Source organism: Talpa occidentalis, unplaced genomic scaffold, assembly GCF_014898055.3.
Source record: "Talpa occidentalis isolate TD23 unplaced genomic scaffold, MPIMG_talOcc4v2.1 talOcc4.16, whole genome shotgun sequence".
In the NCBI taxonomy this organism is placed as follows: Eukaryota; Metazoa; Chordata; class Mammalia; order Eulipotyphla; family Talpidae; genus Talpa; species Talpa occidentalis.
Genome location: NW_023601653.1, coordinates 2,198,006 through 2,217,949, shown reverse-complemented (window position 1 = coordinate 2,217,949; position 19,944 = coordinate 2,198,006). Strand labels below are relative to the sequence as shown.

At 54.1% G+C, this 19,944-nt stretch overlaps 1 protein-coding gene and 1 long non-coding RNA gene across 5 annotated transcripts in view; one reads left to right on the top strand and one right to left on the bottom strand.

Annotated features, from left to right (window-relative positions):
- EFCAB6 (EF-hand calcium binding domain 6) overlaps positions 1-19,944 on the bottom strand; it is a 143,126-nt gene that overhangs the window by 47,898 nt on the left and 75,284 nt on the right. For all 4 annotated transcript variants that reach the window (XM_037513407.2, XM_037513409.2, XM_054695992.1 and 1 more), the window contains 6 exons: positions 17,595-17,762; positions 16,471-16,527; positions 16,216-16,376; positions 13,992-14,135; positions 12,465-12,630; positions 1,427-1,541 (listed from right to left, as the gene is read on the bottom strand). In XM_037513407.2, the coding sequence (XP_037369304.1) occupies positions 1,427-1,541; positions 12,465-12,630; positions 13,992-14,135; positions 16,216-16,376; positions 16,471-16,527; positions 17,595-17,762 (811 nt within the window). The remainder of the gene's footprint in view (positions 1-1,426; positions 1,542-12,464; positions 12,631-13,991; positions 14,136-16,215; positions 16,377-16,470; positions 16,528-17,594; positions 17,763-19,944) is intronic.
- On the top strand, positions 2,949-14,241 carry LOC119247169 (uncharacterized). The gene is made up of 4 exons (XR_005125650.2): positions 2,949-3,314; positions 5,304-5,493; positions 9,036-9,169; positions 13,999-14,241. It is a non-coding gene; the product is annotated as an uncharacterized LOC119247169 (long non-coding RNA).

Below are 19,944 nucleotides of genomic sequence, written 5' to 3'. Positions count from 1 at the left end.
CTTGATTTGAGAGCTAGAGCCAGGCGCGTCACCACCACACCTGGGGTGTCTGCAGGACGGCGACGGCCAGGCACCTGGGCCCAGTCTGGGACCCTGCTTTTGCCCAGTACCCCTCACCCCGCCCACCACGGCAGCCGGGCCTGGCGTGGACCCCGTCAGCTCCTATGCCTGGCAGGCCACGGCCCACCCTACTGGAGGCTCCCTGGCCATGCCAAGCCCAGGCCTCAGGCTCGGGGCAGCCAGGACCTCTGCTGGCAAGAGAGTCCAGCAGGGGAGACAGATGGAGGAGGAAGTGAGGCGAGAGGGCAGGGAGGACCCCACCGGCAGCCCCTGCTCCTCAGGCGAGGACCTCCTCACCCCGGCCCCTCTCCTCACCCGGCACTCCCTGGAATGAGTGTGCCTTCCTCCCCTTCTCTGTTTTCCTTCAGTTAACACACACACACACACACACACAAAGTGTCTCGATTCTAAAATGCTGCGGCTCTCCAGTCGCCCGGCCCCAGCGCGGGACCTCTCCCTCGGGTTTGCAAAGGAAAATCTGGGGGTGGGGGCAGTGCTGGATGGGACCAGAAACTCCGCAGCACTCCCAGGCCCAGGCCTGACTGGGGAGGGCGGCAAGAGGCAATCGGGACTCCCGGGCTCCCCACCAGCCCGCAGGGCACTCGTGGGTGCAGCTGCCAGCTGGCTCTGCCCACCAGGAGGACGACCGGCTGCCGACAGCTTTTGCACGCGAGAAGGCACGGGAGCCGAGAGATGCCGCGGGCGGGAGGCTGGGTACACGGTGCCCACCGGGCCCTTCCCACCGGGCGAGGAGAGGGGAGGGATGGAGGCTGGGCCATCTGGGACGGAGCCTTTCAGGGCCTCCGTGTCCTCCTCTGCAGAAGCCGGGGAGGGAGGGCAGGGGGCGGACACCTGCCTTGCGGTGCCTGGGGAGGCCAAGTACCGGTAACCAGCATCTCGTGCTGGGGGGGCCTGAGAGGCCCCGAGGAGTGACGGAAGGAGCAGAGGCTTTGGGATAAATTTCACACCTGGTTCGTCTCTAAGTCTGTGGAAGGTTGTGTCTGGCAAAGCCTGCACTCACAGTTCAATTTAAGTCGGTGAAAAGGCAGAGACAGAAAAATCAGTGACTGTGTCCACTCCAGGGTCAGGACACTCACGATCAGTGTGAACAGCTCTGGGGTCAGCACACTCACAATCCGCGTGAATGTCTCCAGGGTCAGCACGCACGCACACACACACACAAACGCGCGCGGTGTGACTGTCTCCAGGGTTCACACACACACACACACACACACACACACACCCCCGTGTGAGCTTCCCAGAGTGAGCTTCCCAGCTTGGGTGGCCCAGCAGCCTCACTGCCCTGCTAGGAAGGTGGCGCCACCGGGAGGCGTGCCTGCAGGGTGTGCCCGGGGCGATTAGCTACCTTGGAATCCTGTAGTAAAATCATTATAACTCATCCCTTCTGGGCCAAATCCTATTTTTTTGATCAGCAGAGCGTACTGGTCGTTATCCATGGCCATCCCGTTATCTGCCAGTACCTGGCAAGGAAGACAAGCGAGGGAGAGGCGATTAGGCTGCCCTGGGGTCCCTGCAGGCAACCCCCCCCGCAGCCCACCAATGCTCCCCAGCAGTGCTCCCCAGCAGCGCACCCCAACAGCACTCCCCGCCAGCCCATGCTCCAGCCTCTGATTGTTACCCACCTGCCCGCTCCCCCCGACCCCACAGGCTCCCAGGGCAGGGCCTGTCCTAGGCCCTGCGTCCCAGGGTTGTTTGTGAGCAAGTGAGTGAACAGAGGCCCAGTGTGGGCTCCCTCACGGCTCCTGGAGTCACAGCCAACACTGCAAACCTTTAAACGGCAGCGCCATCAAGGTGCCCGCGTTCACACTGCAGTGCGTGCAGCGGCCGTCGAGCTGCCGCAGTCAGATGGATTCTCGCTCACGCTCCAGGGAGCAGGCAGACTAAGGCAAGGCGCTTTGAGCGGGGAAACTAAAATTTTGATCATAGCTTCACTATGGTCCATAGTTTAAATCTCAAGGTACCGTAGTTTTTGGGAGAGCAAGGGGGACTCGGGGGGCATCCACGGATACCCCTTTCTTCTCCTCCCCTCATGCTAGTCCACTCTCTGAAACTAGCCCACAATCCCTTCACCCCCCACCCAGAACCCGCTACTTGCAGCTTCTGTGTGTGTGTGCACACACGTGTGTGCCCGTGTGAGGGGCGAAAGGGGAGAGACTGAAAAAAAACACTCACTTCACCACCCAAAACTACTATTTACAAACAGCTCCTATGTGTGCACGTGCCTGTGTGTGTGCGTGGAGCGGGGCACGGAGGCAGAGTGAGGTCTCTGCACTGCACACTCATCTAGACTATTCTCCCTTCCCAGGAGAAACCGATGGCCTGGATGGGCAATGCCAGCATCAGAGGGCAAACGAGACAGAGCTACCTGGCAGGAGGCGATCCCCACAGAAGGGGAGACAGAGGCAGGCCGGCAGAGCCATCCCTGCTGCTCCCCAAGCAGTCCCCTTTCAGAAAAGGACACAGCCTCAGTTCAAAATGTGTCTGTCTAGCGGGGTGGAAGCTACTCTGGACGACGGAGCCCGCCAGATAGGTGGAGAAGGCAGTCTGGAGGGCCAGTGTGCAGACAGGCTTGAGGAACGGGGGTGCGTATGTCTGGACGGGCCAGGGGCATGCGTCAGGGCTCTGATGCACAGGAAGTAAGAGCACACTAGAGAGCAAAGGCACGACAGAGTCGGCCTCCCTGCCTACAGCCCGTGCAGGAAGCTGAATGGGGGAAAGAGCATGGTTGTACTCATCAGCGCTGTCATCACTGTCCCCACCATCACAACCGCCACCATCATCATCACCACCATCATCACAGCCATCATTATCACAACCGCCACCACCATCACCACCATCATCACAGCCATCATTATCACAACCGCCACCATCATCATCACCACCATCATCACAGCCATCATTATCACAACCGCCACCACCATCACCACCACCTGGCAGCAATGCTTATCACCTGTCTCGTTCCAGCCGTTGTGCTGAGTTCTTTACAGACGTCACGCAGCCTCATTTGATCCTCCTCATAAGCCTAAGAAGGGCTTCCTTACTAACCTATTTTTAAAGATGCGAAAACTGAGGTTTAGCGAGTCGAGGTGACTTGCCCTGGTCACATGGCTAGGCGGCGACAGACTTGGGGCTCAAAGCCAGCTCTTATTAAGCACGATGATGACTGGCTTATCGCATCTGCACGGCCAGTCCTCTGGCCCTGGCCTGGGTCTGCCTTGTGACTGTGAGCTGAAGTAAGTACACAAGCTACGGGAAGCCAGGAGGGCAACAAGGGGCGGGAAGGCAGGGGCGTGCTGCCTGGGAGCCAGGGGCGCGGTGCTGATGCCAGGGCGAGCCTGGGGACTCCTGCAAGCAGCTGGTGCCTGGGAATTCTGAAGGCTGACAGCCCGGTGCCATCTGCACGTGCACTGTCCCAGCTCCATAGAGGAGCCTGTCCCGGCAGGGCTGGTTCGAGTGTTTAGCCAGAAAGCTGCAGCCCCCAACAGTGCCCCAGCAGCACTGGGCCTCTGGTAAGGACAGGTTGCTTTCTGAGAAAAATAACTTGGTGTTTTGAAAACAATTGCCCATGAATTAGTCATTGCCACTTCCTCCGGCTCAGTCCTTTCTTTAAAGCACAGGGAAAGGCTAGGAAGCTCAGGCCTGGAGGGCCTGCAGAGGACACCCTGGAGAGGACAGCTTCCCAGAGGCGCTCGCGTCTCACAAACACAAAGTCCCTGCTGCCACCAGGCCGCTCACCACTAAGGGCACTCGGCAGCCTGTCAGCAACCGAGTCATGGTCCTCGGAGCAATTTACAGCTTGGGAAGGCGAAGCTGCAGCATTTGTGACACAGGCTTAAAGTGTTTAGCAGCTCCAGTCACAGCCCTTGGTCTCTCCCAGGAGGTGTTTCCCTAAGTTCCTCGAGAGTCTTGAACTGTGGTTTGGCATATTCTGATTCCGCCAGCCGGGACCCAGATAGTCACGGCAGAGTCCCAAGTCCCAAATGTCACTGACAAGGAGAGGCCAGAGGGCCGGAAGGTGCCGGCGCTGTTCAGAGTGGCTTTCACACGTCGGCTTGTTTACACCTCATACAACTCCTCAACCGATGCGGCGCGTCCACACCGCGGACTCTGAGCCCAGGGCTCAGGGATGATGGGAAAGACACAGCTGCCGGTGGTGCGGGAGGATGCCAACGGTGTCCGCCTGATGTCACAAGCCCACTGGGAGGGCCTGGAGGCCGTGGGCTTCAACCTCACTGATGACACGGGGGAGCCTGAAGCTGGACACCAGCATAGCCCAGGGCGCACGTGAGCAGCGAGAGACTCTCAAATTGCCGCTGGTGTGGCTGCCCGGGATGCTTGGCGTTGGCTCTGGACTCAAAGTTACGACTCAGGCTCAACAAATCGCGGGCTCTTCTGACAGCTCTCAAGCACGGGGCCATGCAAGCCAGGCCCAGTCAGGCTGGGCATCTGTAGGGGGCCCTGTGGGACTCGGCTGGGGCATTCACCCGGGTCTGCTGAGGTTGGGGGATCCGTGAGTCAGCTACCTCATGACCAACCATCGAAAATGTGGTGACAGACAACAGGACAAGCACCGATTCTCACACTCATGGTCTACAGGATGGGTGGGGTCTGCTGACATAAAATGGACTTGGCGGCGTGTTTCTGGTTCAGGCAGAGGGTGGATGGGCTGGCTCCCAGCTGCAGGCCGGGGTTAGGCCAGTTCCATGAGCATTTAAGTCTAGAGACCAAACTGAGGGGACAGCAGCTGGCCCAGCAGCAGACCACTGGAGCACAAGACCCAGCAGACCACACAAGTGGACTTCAGCTGGGTCCGAGGCGCAAGTCTCCTTGGCCACGTTCCACGTCACAGAAAGCCACATGACCCAGGCCAGCATCATGGGGTCACCAAGTGGGAGCAAGGGAGGAGCCAGAGCATGAGCACTGAGGTGCTTGCCGGCTCTCTGAATCTATGGAATTCTGTAAATTTGGGGGTGATGTTGTGAGCACTAGAAACACACCAGAATCCCCATGGACTCCCCTGCCCCGACCTAGAAACTTCTAGTGCTCAAGCTAGGTCTGGTTGGTGCACCTGATCTCATCTCGCCTGGTCGTTGTGACAGTACTGCACGCATTTCCAGAACAATCCTCCCTCCAGTCTTAGCAGCCCACTCTGGACCTTCAAGACAGACCACGACCACCGACCTAGAACGCAGTGAGGCTTTCCCTTTCCTCTTTCCCTGCAGACATGATGACGACAGTGGAAATGGATGGCAGTCGTGCCGTGCCTTAGTTGTTTGGTTGTTTTTCAATGTACTGTTCCCAGAGACCCCAACAAGACCGACACTGAGCTGAGCTAACAGAAGGACAAGATGTTGAACCTCCATGCAACCTTCACGATTGTGAAATGAGACAGTCTCGGTCTGAGAACAAAAGGTAAGGTGCTCGAGGGGAGGGTCCGATAGAACAAGTGCATTGACCAGACTTGTTTAATTTCAGAGGCAAACACCCCAAATTTCGCCCATTTGCCCTCGTGCAAGATCTTAGTGTGTGCCTGGGCAGATGGACCCAGCCCTTCAGTAACAAAGTGTGAAGACTCTACATTTCAAGAGCAGATAGGTTTTCAGGACAGAAAGCTAGCCAAGTCCAATGATGATCCCAGTAACACAGGGAAGGGAGGGTAACTGGACAATGTTGATAATGGGAAAATAGAAACCTGGCCTGAGACTATGTGAAAATGTAAAACGACAGAAAAATGAGGGAAGATCTAGTTTACAAAACATAAAGACCCAGGTGCCTTGATACAGAAAGAGCTGCCCAGACCGGGGGAATGAAGTGAGAATTCTGAGTCAGTCCCAGGACAAAGAGGAGGTCATCAGGGACAGAGGCTCACTCGGTGGGATACATGGACGTGCTCCCTCTTACCCCACATGCAGTAATGAATTCCAAAATGAATTAAGCATTCACATTAAAATACAAAACAATAAAAATTATTGCAAGAAAATCTAGATACCTGTGAAATATGGGAAGGGGACACGGGGGCAGAAAGGAACGACACCTTATTAACCAAGGCTACAAACCCCGAATTTATTCTTAAAAAGAAGAAAAAGGAAGAAAGGAAGATCAACATAGTTAGTTGAACAAAAGCGGAAAAGATTTCAGTGTCTGCAGAAGTAGAACTGAGTTGGTGCAAATGGGGCTGAGAGGGTCAAGGCAGGGTCAGGGACGAGAGATACAGAGGATCTGGGGGACACAGCCCCAGGGGTCAGAACGCAGAGGAGGGAGAAACCAGGATTCCTGGGTTTCTTATGAAAGCAGGATAAACAATGACGTCTGTCGTAAGCCAATAATCCTTCCAAATTGACAAGAGGACAAAGGATGTAAATAGGCAACTCACTAAAGAACAAATTGTTATGGCCAAAAATAAATAAAGAAAAAGGAAAGGGAAGAATAAATTCCCTACTAGGATTCAGGGAAATGAATGCAAATGAAAGTTAAAGTGAGCTATCACTGTAAAACAATCAGACCAGCAAAAATTTAAGAGTTAGAATGTCTTTTGGTAACGGGTGAGAGAAGAAGCTCCTCTCACACATGGATAGAAATATTCCCAGGAAAATGAATTACTCTCGTCTTTTTTAATAAAGCAAACAGGCAACACGTGCAAAAGTAGAACAATAATGTCTTAGTCTAAGTGATCCAACTCCTGGGAATCCATCCCTTCGATATAACAGCATCAGCATGCACAGACACATAGGAGATGCAGTTTAAAAGGAAAAAAGAAGTGAATGCCCATCAAAAAAGAGAGGGCTGATGTTCACTGGAGCACTGATCTAGGCTTGCCCTAAAAACAAATAGAAGCATTGTTTCAGGGAATTGAGAGCTGCTAAGGCCATGAGTACTCAAAGGGACAGAAGTCTGCAGAGGAGGGGACCTGGGAACCCAGAGGAGAGGTGAGTCCCTCACTGGTCTGGGAGCCAGGAAAGAGGTCTAGGGTTGGAGTGGACACCTAGGCAGATGGTCACCACCAATAGGAAAAGAAACAAGTGGAGCTAATGAGGAGCTTGCAGCAATGCAGAGACCAAGGGCACAGACAAGCAGCTAGATCCCTCAGAGAAGGGAGAGCAGGGAACTGAGCCGACACTGCCAGAGTTCCTGAAGACTCTGGCTGGATCCTGAGGCTATAAGGGGCAGAAGAGTGAAAATGCAGACAAAGACTAGTACAGCACAAGGGACTGTCTGTTTGTTTGTTGCCTTGTGGTCCTGAGGAAGCAAAGGTTAGAGTTCAGAATTTCTCAGGGGCAGGGGCTCAGAGTTTGAAACTTGGCACCCTGCATCCTAGAAACAGGAGTAACAAAACAAAACAAAAAGCAAATGAAACTTTGAGAAACTGCATTCTGGCCTCAAATTAACTCCATCCCTAACTGGATTAAGGCTACCACACCCCACTCTGCCCAGCAAAGGAAAGGGTGACCCATTTTCTAGAGCCTCTCAATTTTCTTAACACAATATCTGGCATTCAGTAAACTGATAGAAGCCATAAGTAAAGCAACAAACAACAGGAAAATATCTACAGGTGATCCAGAAGTTAGCAGAAAAAAGATTTTTTAAATATCTATGAATACATTTCAAGAAAATACAGGAGCATTTGGACAGCAAAAGAAAAGACAGGTATATTGGAATGTATTGACAATAATCAAATGGACATTCCACACATCAAAGAATATATGACACTAAAATTAGGAACTATATGAAAACCACCAACCACAGATTAGAAAACGCAGCACACAGATCACTGAACAAGAAGAGGTCAATGGAAAATACTGGGGCTGAAGTGCAGGCAAGAAAGGATCAACAGAGCACAAGAGACTGGAAGAGACCAGTGGAGCCCATGAACATAATTGGAGTTCAAGAAGGACGGTGAGGATGGGGCATAAGGGAAGGAAGAGATAATAGCTGAGATTTCTTTCACAAAGATTTTTAATTATACATGGCAACCTACAGATTCAAGAGAAGCTGCAGAGCCCACAGGAGGCACGCATGTAAAGGCACATCTAGACACAGCCGGTGAAACGGATGCATCCAAAGGCAGAAAGGAAACTCTCAAACATGGCTAAAGAACAAAAAACAGACACACTGCACTCAAATAGGCAACAATAAGACCGATGGTTTATTTATCAACAGAACTGACAGAAGCCATAATGCAATGAAGTATGACCTGGAACCTGAAAGAAAATAATTGCCAACCTAAAATGCTATCCCCTGCTAAAATATCTTTACAAAGTAAGAGTGGATTTCTGCTCCCAGGTTCAATGTGCAAGGAGCTCAGAAGTCATAACTTCCACTGGTGCCATAAGAAAAAAGCTGAACAAACTGAAAACCAAAGACTTTTTTAGAGTTGTGGAGGACTCTGGATTCTGGAAAAAGAGGTGGACACAGAGAATCACAGCCAGGACTAGTTTACCTAGAGCAGAGGCACAGTTGCCATTCTGACAAATTGCTGCAGGCTGCACGAAGATTAGCCGGGAAGGAGGAACTCCTGGGGCCTGTCTTTGGGCGGAGCATACCTTTACCACCAGGAACACTGCCAGCTTCTCAAGGTGACTGTTTCAAGAAAATTCCCCTTGTGTGTGTCAGGCAAACGAAGCCCAAAATAAGTAGCTGTAAGTAAGTACAAGAAATAATAAGGGTAAGAGCAGAAACCAATGAAATGTGGAAAAACAGTAGAGAAAATCAATGGAACCACAGTTTATTTCTAAAAAGATCAATAAAAGTGAAAAATCTCTAGCTAGACTATTCAAGAGCAGAGAGAAAAGACTAAGAATATTACCAATATTATGAATGAAAATGGAATCACATAGGCATTTAAAGGATAATGAGGCATGAGTCTATATTGATATAAATAAAATAGAGAAGGAGAGACAAATTTTCTAAGGAGGAGAATTCTAAATAATCTATGTTGATATTCTGCCCTTTCAAAGAGAGGACCAGGTTCATGCCCTACGTGTGGACTGTGTGAGGAGACTTTGCCCACCTCTGAGTACGCAAAGAAAGAGGGAAGAAAAGTGACCTGGTGGTGAGCTGCTCCCCAGACACGCCTCATTGGGTGAGCAAGGTCAGTGCCACGGTAAAGGGTCGTGTTTGTGATGTGTGGCCCCACAGGACAGGAGGGGATGGGCCCTTTACCTCTGAGGTCTTTCTCCCCAAAACACATGACCTCAGTCTAATCCTGGGGAAAATATTTGACAAGTCTCAATTGAGGGACAATTTACAAAATATCTACCTCTCATAAGAGTCAAGGTCATCAAAAGTGAGGGAATTCTGAGAGCCTGTACTGCCCAGAGGGTCTCAGGAGACACCATGCCGTGTGGGGCCCAGGCTGGGGTCCTGGACAGAGAAGGATGTGGGGTAGAAACTAAGGGGACCTGATGAACTGTGCACATTCCAAGAGTTCCTTAAAAACCATAAAGGGAGGGATTTTTGCAGACTACAAATGACTCCAGATGCAAACACAGAAACTAAGATGGGAGAGAGACTGTGGGGTAAACATGCAGTTACCCGTGACTGTTGATTCACTTTGAAAACTAATCGTCGTGTCTTTGGGGATTTAACATACCTGCAAAATTAAGACACAGGACAACAATAACAAGAGAGAGGAGGAGTAAATGAAACTGAAATATTTTTAACTCAAAATTGAAGTGTTTTAGATTGGAGCACTGTTAGGCGAGAGGCAAGCGTAATTTCCATTTGCCTCCATGCCATAAGACAAGGACACAGGCCACAACCCACTGTAATTTCAATAAAACTGACAGAAGGAGGGGAAGCAGAACACTAGCAAGAGTTGAATAACCTAAAAGAAGACAAGAAAGGACAGAAAGAGAATATGTGAGGCAGCTGGGTCAGAAAAGAAACATCAAGACGATGCTATAAAGCCTGATACTGGCAATTTAATACATAAGGGACAGGTACAGCCAGTAGAGGACGGAGGCTGGCACGTGACAGCTTGTGAGAAAGCAGTCACGTGCTGCCTGTCAGAGGGTGACTTTAAAGTAAACACCCAGAAGCCCGGAGGGGAAGGGTGGCGAGGGCAGACCACATGACCCTCACCAAACTGCCCAGGATCCATGCGCTCACCCAACAAACGGGCTGGCAGGCAAGTGGCGCTGCTTTGCTTTGCCTGTGGAGAGGCAAGTCACTGTGAGGAAGGAGACACTTCACAGGGAGTTTCAGCGATTTAAATCTGTGTGTCCCATAATTTAGCTCCAAAGTGAATAAAGCAAAAATCAACAGAACCAAAAAGGATCTCAGCAGACAAATCCACAGGCAGACGAGGAACCACCACCCTTCTCGTGAAGGCCAACGGGAGGAGCTGACAAAAATGTGGGGAGGGGCCTCCCTGGTGGCACAAGGGGTTAAGCACAGTGCTGTGAAGCTATCTGCAGCCACTACAGCACGAATTCGATCCCCAGGCAGCCAGGGAGCTACCCACACGGCGCAGCAGACCTCCCCTGACTCACCCGCTGCTCCCCTCAGCAGTGTATTTCAGTCAGTCTGCCTGTTCTTTTCTCCACTCTGGTGAATCCTCTCACCCCCCACACCTCTGGCCTGTACCCCAGTTCTTGTATGCATAAATAAATAAATCTTAAAAACAATGTGGGGAGAATACAGATGTCCCAAGAGCACGGTTAATAAAATCAACCCCCTCAAGATTTGGGGGGCTGGTCATCTGTGACGGCACGTTCTTCTCCAGTGCTCATGGAGCTTCTACCAAAATTGACTCCTGCTGCTCCATAATCCTAGTCTCTACAAGAGGAGTCATTTAGACTTTTAGACAATCTTCTCTGACTGCAGTGGAATCAACGTTATATCAATAACAGAAGATGGAGCAGAGAATCCCAACTGCTCGGAAATTAAACCATACACGTTCCAAATAAAGCAGGAACAAGGGGAAGGAAGAAATCAGAGGGACATGGTGCAAGATTCTGAAGCACGTGGTAATGAGAATATGCTCCAGTCGGGCCAGCCCTGTCCTCACTGGGCCACGCAGCCACCGACACGCACCCACGTGCACGGAGGCTGAAAAGCAGCTAACAACACTCTCTCTCAAGAAACTAGAAAAAGAAAAGCCAATTAAATAAATCCCAGCCGAGTGGAAGAAGAACGCAGTCCAGGTAACAGCAGGAACGAGGCAGGTAGCGCACGAGGCAATGACGACACATAAAGCTCGCGCCGCCTGTGCCTGCTGCTCCGAAAGTGCCCCTCACTGCCCCCTTATCTCTGTGTTGTCCCTCCTCACAAAAGTGACCACAACGCACAAGAAAGAGTTTTTTAAATATCTTCTTTTGCGAAAAGACACCCTAATTGAACTGGAGAAAACATCTGTGCATCTAACGCCAACGGGGCGCCGACATCCGAGCCCTACGGGAACTCAGCTGACTCCCGGCTGGAAAGCAGGCGCCGTCCTTGGCCTCGAGGATGCCCGCTCTGTGTCAGCCCTGGCCCGAGCCTTTCTGGACTCGACCCCTGCAGGCCCGCTGCCTGCTCACACAGCTCTGGGGTCCACACGCCTCTGGTTTGCTTTGCTTTGGGGAGGGGAGGCCGGGATCGCTCCACAGCCTCCAATCCTGCCTCACCACCCGCACGCCCTCCTCACCTCCCGATGCTCGGCCAGAGCCTGGAGGCGGAGGCTAAAGGGCCTGTTACTGCGCCGGGCGGGCGCAGGCTTGCAATGAAGAGCAGCTACCAGTATAACTATTCTCTTCTCGGAAATACATGCCACTGCCTTCTTCTAAACCGGCCCACGCAGACCACAGTGGCTGAAATACTTCCTTAAAAATAGCTGAAGATGATTAGCTGGAGGGATGACAATAGGAATTTTAAGCAATCATTTAAATTAATTCCTGAGAAGTCTGTGCAGAACCTTCGCGTTGAGTCCTTGCTGGCAGAACCTCACCAGCTCCCATAAGCACATGCAAACCGGCGCTCTGCGCCCGGCGGCTCGTACTGCCAGGGTTTCCTCACTTTCTGGAGGAACAAGGCGCAGCTCTGAGCAGAGCACCTGGGGCTCCTCGCCAGCTGCCTCTGAGCTTCTGTGCCCACCACGTTCTGCCCCAAGATGCGGGCCGGGTGCCCGGAAGGTCGGCAAGGCACCCGAGTGAGCGCATACACCAGGCCTCCGACAAATGCTTCGGTCCCCAAGCCAGCCACATCCTTATCAAAGGGCTTCTCCGACAAAGGTGATAAAGACAATTTTTGGCCAAAAGAATCCTTTCAGACGGTTGAAAGATGCCTAGAAGCGATCGTCCCTGCCCCGGAGCCAACGGTTACTGAAAACTGTCCCCCCAAGCAGGTTCGTACAATAAAACCAACCACTTCTGCAGGGACGAAAGCTGCCAGGGGTGCGGCCCTACCTTCCTGAAGTCCAGAGCGCTGATCTTGCCGTCAGGCTCCTTGCTAAAGTCCAGAAACCGCTTTCTGAGTGCTGGGTCCTGCTGCTGGACGCAGGCCTTGAGCCTTTCCATCACTTGATCCTTGGTCATGGTCTTGGTGGAGGTGCTCTCCTCAGCGGGCGCGGCTCTGCAATTCCAAGCGGGCATTAGACCAGCACACGCCCCCAGGACAGGGCCTCACAGCCTGCCCTGCGTGAGCCGGAAAGTGCTCAGGGCAATGGCGTGACGGGGCGGGGGTTTGCACCACCCAGGCTGGTACTTTCAGCTGTGCTCAGAGCTGGCGAGGGTGGTGGAGCCCACCAGGCAGACACAGCCAAGAGGGGGCATTTTCCTGAACTGGGAACGCAAGAAGTCAGAGCCCATTCTCAAGCGTGAAGCTCAGCGGGCTGTTTTGTGGGAACTAGATTAGGGGAGTCATCAAACCCTGGAACGAGGGGAAGGCTGCAGCGATGCACAAAGTCCACTGCACCATGCAGCGTAATCACACATGGTGGGCGGGCGTGTCGCGGGGGACAGGGGAGACAGCTGCTTCCTTGGGTGTCCACCCTGGGGCTGCGCTTTGGGGGGACATCAGCCACCTGATCTCCTGGAGGGTGACTTCGCCCACTCTCCTCCTCTCGGGGTGCTACGGGAATGCCCACATTTTGTGAAAAGCTCAACTGCCTTGACTTCTTTCACTGATTTTAAGACACAGACCTGTCTGCTCACAGAACGTGCAACCTTGCTCTTTCAACACCATCTTTCTGCCCATTTATAAAATAGCTACTACTGAAATGCCCGATATTCAAATTTCATTAGCATACCATTAAAATACTCCTATCCTTGACACTTATGAATGTTTTAAGGGCACATGGCAAAGCGCGGTCTCCCGCCTCCTTCCACGCTTTCCCTTTCCTTGTGGATTTATATAAGCCATGAACAGGCAAGTTACAATAATATCTTTTCATTAGCCTAAACCTATATTTTTCAAAATGAAGAAGGACAAGAATATTCATCAGTCCAATTTTTAATAGACTCACTGAGTATGCTTTATTGTCACAATTCAATTTGGCAATCATTTTAATAATTCTATCATTCATGTTAGAAAATGTTAAGCGGTTTAATGGGTGTATTTTGCAGTGGTGAGGAATCCAAGTTTCTGGGAAAGAATGAACGTGAGAGTGGGTGTGTAACAGCCGAGGGGCAGACAGGTTCTCTGGGGGCCCAGCACCCCAGCATCCGGCCCGACAGCCAGCCGTAGGTGAACACCCCAGGCCGGTCCCAAGGCCGCTCAGGTGTCCTTGCTTCATTTCTAGAATTAACAGGTCAAGGCACTAATCCCTAAGCACTCCGCTTGCTCTAAGAGTCCCTGACTCTAATCACTGTATTTATAGCTTGCCATCTTTCTTATTTAAATAATAAAATATTAAAATACTCATTTAGTCAACAAATATTTACTAACGATCTATTCCTCTGTGGGTGCTGTGGTTTAACCTTGATTTCTCTTACCCTGCAGAAAGATCTGGCTGCGGCTGCTCCTCCAGGGGACGGAGCTCAGGAGAGATGGCGGCCGGGCTTGGAATCCCTATGTCGGCCAAGAACTGCTTGTAGAGGATCCTTCCCGAAGTCGGGTCCTGAGACTTGCTGCAGAGTCTGAATTTCAAAAATAATTGGCACACCCCCATTGGAATGGCTGAGATTTAAAAAAGGGCGGCCCCTCGGCGTGCTGGCCAGGGCTGGAGGGACTGCAACTCTCCCAGGAAGCCTGGGACGTGTGGGTGTGACGGCCTCGGCAGACAGCGGGTAACGGCGGACACACGCGCCACCCTCGAGCCTCTCCCCAGAGAGCAGGCGCGAGTCTCCATGCAGACGCCTGCACAACCTGTGCAGCTACCCCTGGACTCGGCAAAACCTGCAAACAAACTGAATGTCCATCAACAGAGGACGGTCTCCTTCAGGGCCCGCGGCAGCCTCTGGATGATCGGCGCGGTGGGGGCGGGAATGGCCGGCCCTGGAATCCCCAAAGATTTGAAAAGGCTGAAATCCCGAACCCTGAGGCCTGGGCTGCTCCTGCAGTCCCTTCTACTTCCATTCAGAGTCTACACGCCCCCCAGACTTGTTCTCCTTTCCCCTGGGCTCTCCACCCTCACCAGCACCCCCGCCAGGGGGCTTCAGCCGCCGGTGACTCGATGACAGTCCTGAGCCCCCGGGCCAGAGCGTGGACTCTCTCGGCCTCGATTCCTTCCCACCACACCCAACCCACCCCCTGGCAAGGCCGGCCAGTTGCTTCCCAGAAACACCCTGAGTCACGGACATCTGTTACTATTACACCTGTTACACAGGATAGCGGGTGCAGCGGGTACTTCCCACAAAGGGTTGCTCCATTTTGGGGGGATTCTAGCTAGACCACCCTGTTTCCAAAGGGTCGTCTCACCTGCACCCCCGCCCGCCCACCGGAGAGCGCCCCCCCACCTCCTCGCCGGCTCTGCGTATTGCCTCTTAGGTATGTTTGCAAATTTGCGTTTCTCTCACTTCCAGGGACAGCTGATGTAATTTTGACTTTTTCTACTGATTAACCCAGATTTAACCAAGCCACAGGAAGTCTCGTGCCCAGCCCCAGCCTCTGGCAGGCGAAGCCATGGCGTCAGGACCGGATCACCTGCTTCCTGCTACCTCGCCTGCACGGCCAGCGGCTGCTTCCCGGGCGTGGTGGTGGCAAAGGCCACTCGCTTCCAGAGTCACGTGTTCAAGGAGAAGCGGGGCCCGAGGGGGAGCCTGCGCCCGAAGCGCGGGGACAGCTTCCTCCCGACGGGGACAGACCTCCCTTCTCTTCCCTCCAGGAAGTTGTTCCTGCCCTTACGCCTCTGTCCAAGCCCCCAACCGCACCCCCAACCCCCTCAGCGATGGGCTCCGCCGCCTGCACTGCGGGAGATGAGGGGTGCCCTTGGCCAGTCGCCTCCCAGACCCTCTCAAGCCCCGAATCCCAGACCTGCCACATGCCCTTCACCCCGCGCTCTCCCTGCCACCCCCCACACACCCTTTCCCCGCCAGGCGCAAGCGCCTCACGCCAGGAAGTGCCCCCAATTCCAAGCTGAGTGCAGCTTAGATGCCAGGCTGGGGTGTCTGTGTCTCCCACCCCCACCCCACCCCCCACTAGGCACAAAGGGGTCTCTGCAGGCCCATGGCGTGGGACGGCCCCCTGCGGCAGGCACTCCGGGAAGAGAGAACCCTCGTCAGCCCTGGGCCCTCCGTGGGGCCACGCGCGGCGAAGGCCAGAGCCGCAATCACAGACAGACGCTGTGCGGCTGCCGAGACCCTGCTCCGCCTTCTGCTCAAGGTCCCTGATTTTTGGCATCTGATGCCACCCCTGCCCTTCCAGCTTCCCTCGCCCGCCTCAGACTGAGTTTAAAAAGGGAAACAAAAGCTAGTTCAGCCCCAGGCTGCGGGTTGGCGGGTCACTGCCAGGCACCTGGGCGACAAGGACGAAGAGCTCCAGTGTCCCGGAGAGCCGGGCCGTCCTGGCGCCGCCTGGCAGCGGCTGTGAGTGAGCAGGGCCTGGCCCTCGCCGCTCTCTGCGTCACAGCCAGCCGGGAAGGCTGCGCCCAGGGCCAGCGCGGACGCACAGGCTGGACCCTCGGCCATCAATATTACAAAACACCTAGGAAGAGGTTGAGAGTTGGGGACCCGACGGGATGGAGACACGGCGTGCGCGAACACTGTGCCCCCAACTCACTTCACCAAGTGGCCGGGCGTCAGGAACGGGCAGAAGGCGCGCATGATTCTCTTGAAGTTATTTCGCCCGATGAGCCCCGTGTCGTCGAGATCATAGGACCGTAGCATGTTGTGAAAATACTGCAGACGCCTGGAGACCGAGTCGCGAACAATCTCCTCCACCTGGCGGAGAGACCGGGCGCCAGGCGCCGGGTTGCGGCCTGGCGGGAGCAGCGGGCGGGGCGGGCGGCGCTGAAGGAGAGGAGGGTGGACTCACGGAATCCCAGGCCAGGAGCGGCTCCTCCGTGTCCGGGCAGGCGGGCGTCTTCCTTGTCTGCCGGGAGAGGAAGCGCCTCAGCCAGCGTCGCCCCCAAGGCGCTGGGACTCGGGACCCCGGACGCCACTTCGCCCCCGGCCCAGGGTCAGAGACCTGCGGCGGGTCAGCCTGGCCCTCAGGCCCCACCGGAAACAGGGCCTTCACATTGAACTCACACTTTTTTTAAAAGTATACTAAGCATTAAAAAATCCACCTAGAAATTTAATAAAGGCCGACTCAGGGTGCGGGGTGGCAGCGGGGCCTCAGCACGAGGGGGGGTCTCGGACTCGAGCAAGAGGCGGGAGGGGCCGTCCCCAGGGCCCCGCTGCGGCTTCTGTGTGTTGTGCTTTAAACATATTTTCCTCTTTTAAAATAATTAAAAAAATAAAAGATAGATTCTCTGGCCCAATAGTTCCATTTCAGAAGATTTATACTAAAGACATTATCTCAGAGTGATGCAAAACAGCAGGTCCCCCGCGGCTCTGTGCCGGGGCAGGGTGTGGATGGGGCCGCAGGTCGGGGCCGCAGGACGGGCTTTCTGGGAGGCGTTGGGGAGGGTGAGCGACAAGGGCCCCAGCAGGCGGGAGGAGCCGGGAGGGAATCGGGCAGGTGCTGCAGGAGGCTGGGGGGTGCCGAGGACCAGACTCCCTGAGACAGCGAGAGGCTCCGGGCCGGACCACAGGCACCTCCTCACCCCCTGGGAAATCCGCCTGGGCCTGCAAGCCCCGAGAGCCGCCAGAAGGTTTGAGCGCCGCTGGCTCCTCTCGCAGCAACATCACAGCCCTCGTCGAAACGCACCTGATTTTGAAAAGTTCTGTAAAGGTTGAACTGCGACAGCTATCGAGAAGCATTTCTAACCGTGAACCCGCCCAGGCGTCGTCGAGGCGCAGCCAGGTTTGGAAGCTAAACGTTAAAGCTGCACAAACTCAAGCACTGAACTCCCCTTGAAGTGGGAATCAACTCGGGTGAAAAGCGGGACGGCGTGAATAAATGTAACGTGCTCCTCCGTGGCTCTTACGTCACCGGGGACGCTGCGCTTCCTGCCGCAGCCCGAGCAGCAAACCCGGGGCCGTCGCCGAGCTCACCTTCGGGTCCCCTTCGAGCAGGTGCATAAGCGCGCCGATGTCCACCCGCTTGGTGTCCTCGGGGTCCAGCTGCTGCATCAGCTCCTTGAAGTCCGCGTCGCTGGTTTTCACCACCGAGCAGCTGAGGATGTGCCGCAGCTCCTGCCCCGTGAGCTGCCCTGCGGGTTTCTGAGCAGAGCGCGTAGAAGGGAATTTTCAAGAGAAAAGCAAAAAGGAAGGACAAGCGTCACATGCACTTAGCGCCAGTAAATGAAACACGAGCTCGGGGCCTGGGGGGTCAGGATCTGGAACACGGAGGACGCACCGGGGTGGGCAGGCGGTGCTGGGACCTCGTGGGCGCCTTCCAACCGGGACCTGGCGGGAGACTGTCCCGCGGGAGACCTGGGCAACCCTCTTCTTGAGGACGAGGACGGGGAGCCTCGGGCTGGTGCCCCCGGCTGGGCAGGCACTCCCACCCGTCCCCCCCCCAACCTGGGGCTGCTGGGCTGGGTCAGCACCGGCACACAGCTTTCCGGAATGCAACCGTAACTTGGCAATTTACTGAGGCTATGGATCACGCCCGCGCGTCCTCACCACCGCCAGCCCCATCAATTACTAAGGGGACCGTTACTTAGCAAGAAAAATTTCAGTCATGTCATGTTGCCGAAAGAAAACACATCGTGAGCGAAGCCCTGGGCGGCGAGTTTCTTCCCCCAGCATAAAAGATTATCAATAAGTAAATTAAATATCAAAATGGAGAGATGCGGTTTACCGGACAAGCAGGAGAGACGCAGCCGCCCTGTGTCCGCGCAGAGAGAGCGTGAGCCTGACAGAAGGGCTCGTGGAGGGGCCGCGCCTGGGTGAGCGTCGGCCTTCACTGCGGAGCCCGGGGTCCGGGAAGGGTGGGAGTGAGGGAGAGTTAACTCGGAGGTACGGACGGTTCACTCTGGTTTGGAAGCAATGACTTGTTTTCTGATGTCCCAACGGGAGTCGTGGGCTGATCTCGATTTTCAGTAAGCGACCGTGTTGCTCAGCCGTCCCCACTACCCTGCAGCACATTTCCAGCACCCCAGGGAAACCGCACTGCTTCCCCACGCGGCCGCTCCCCGCCGCCGCTCCCGCCGAGGCGCTCTGGCCTCTCCGTGCCCACTTGCCCGCTGGGGACGCCGTGTTCCACAATCACGGGGCACGTGTCCCCGCGCGTGGCTCACCCATTCGGGCCACTGAGTGCTCCGGAGGCTCGTCCGAGACGGAGCGTGGACCCTGTTCCTCCTCTTCCTGTCTCTGTGGTGTGCAGGTGCCACCTTTCGTCTGTCTGGTCTCAGCGGATGAACATCTGGGCGGTTTCCAGTTTGGAAATTCTGAGTGACGATGTGTACGTGACCTCTAGGTTAATTTTTCCCCAAAGGAAGATGCCTACGAGGGGCTGCTGGGTCATGTGGCAAGACCCAGCGCTGCGACGACCGTGCCGCTTCCCCGGCAGCTGTGGAGCTCGTCTCCACCACAGGGGAAGCGGGTGCCGCCGCCCTGGCCTCCCTCGCAGACACTTACTCTTGTCTGGGAGGCTGATCGCCGCCACTCCAGTGGGTGCGGGGGTCCTCTCGAGGGTGACTGGCACCCCGCTTAGTGATGCTGAGCATCTTCTCACGTGCCGATTGGCTCTTTGTGTATCTTTGACGAAACGTCTTAATATCGTCTGCCCATTTTGAAGGCTCGGCTGTCTTTTCACTTCCTTGATGGTATCCAAATTTTCAGACACTTTGATAAGTCCAATTTATTGACACTTCCTCTCACGGATCCTATGTGTCAGTGGCATATTCTGAGCAATCTGACTAACACAAGGTCACAAAGATGTACATATGGGTCCCCTACATATGGGTCCCCATTTTAGCTTAGCTACTTAGTTCTGGGGTTTGTTTTTAGTTCATTTCTGTGGCTGTATAAGTACGGTAAGGGTCTAAATTCCTCTTCCTGCAGGTGATGACCTAGCTGTCCCAACACCATTCGTTAAAAAGATTATCCTTTCCCCTACTGAACTGGTAAAAACAGGATTGACTACAAAATCTGGATTTATTTCTCAATTTTGTCCTGTAGATCAATGTCGATCCTTAGGCAGCACCACAGCATCTTTTTTTACTGGAGTTTAATACTAAGGTTCAAAATCTAGAAGGCGAGGTGCTCTAACGTCATTCTTCTCTTCCCAGATGACTTTGGCTGTCTTCAACCTTGGCGTTCCATATGAATTTTAAGATCAATGTCTCAATTTTTGCAAATGTCTTTTTTTTTTTTGCAAAAAAAAAAAAAAGGCCAACTAGAATTTTGTTGGGGCTTGCACTGAACTCCAGATCAGTTCTGAAAGAACTGCCATCCT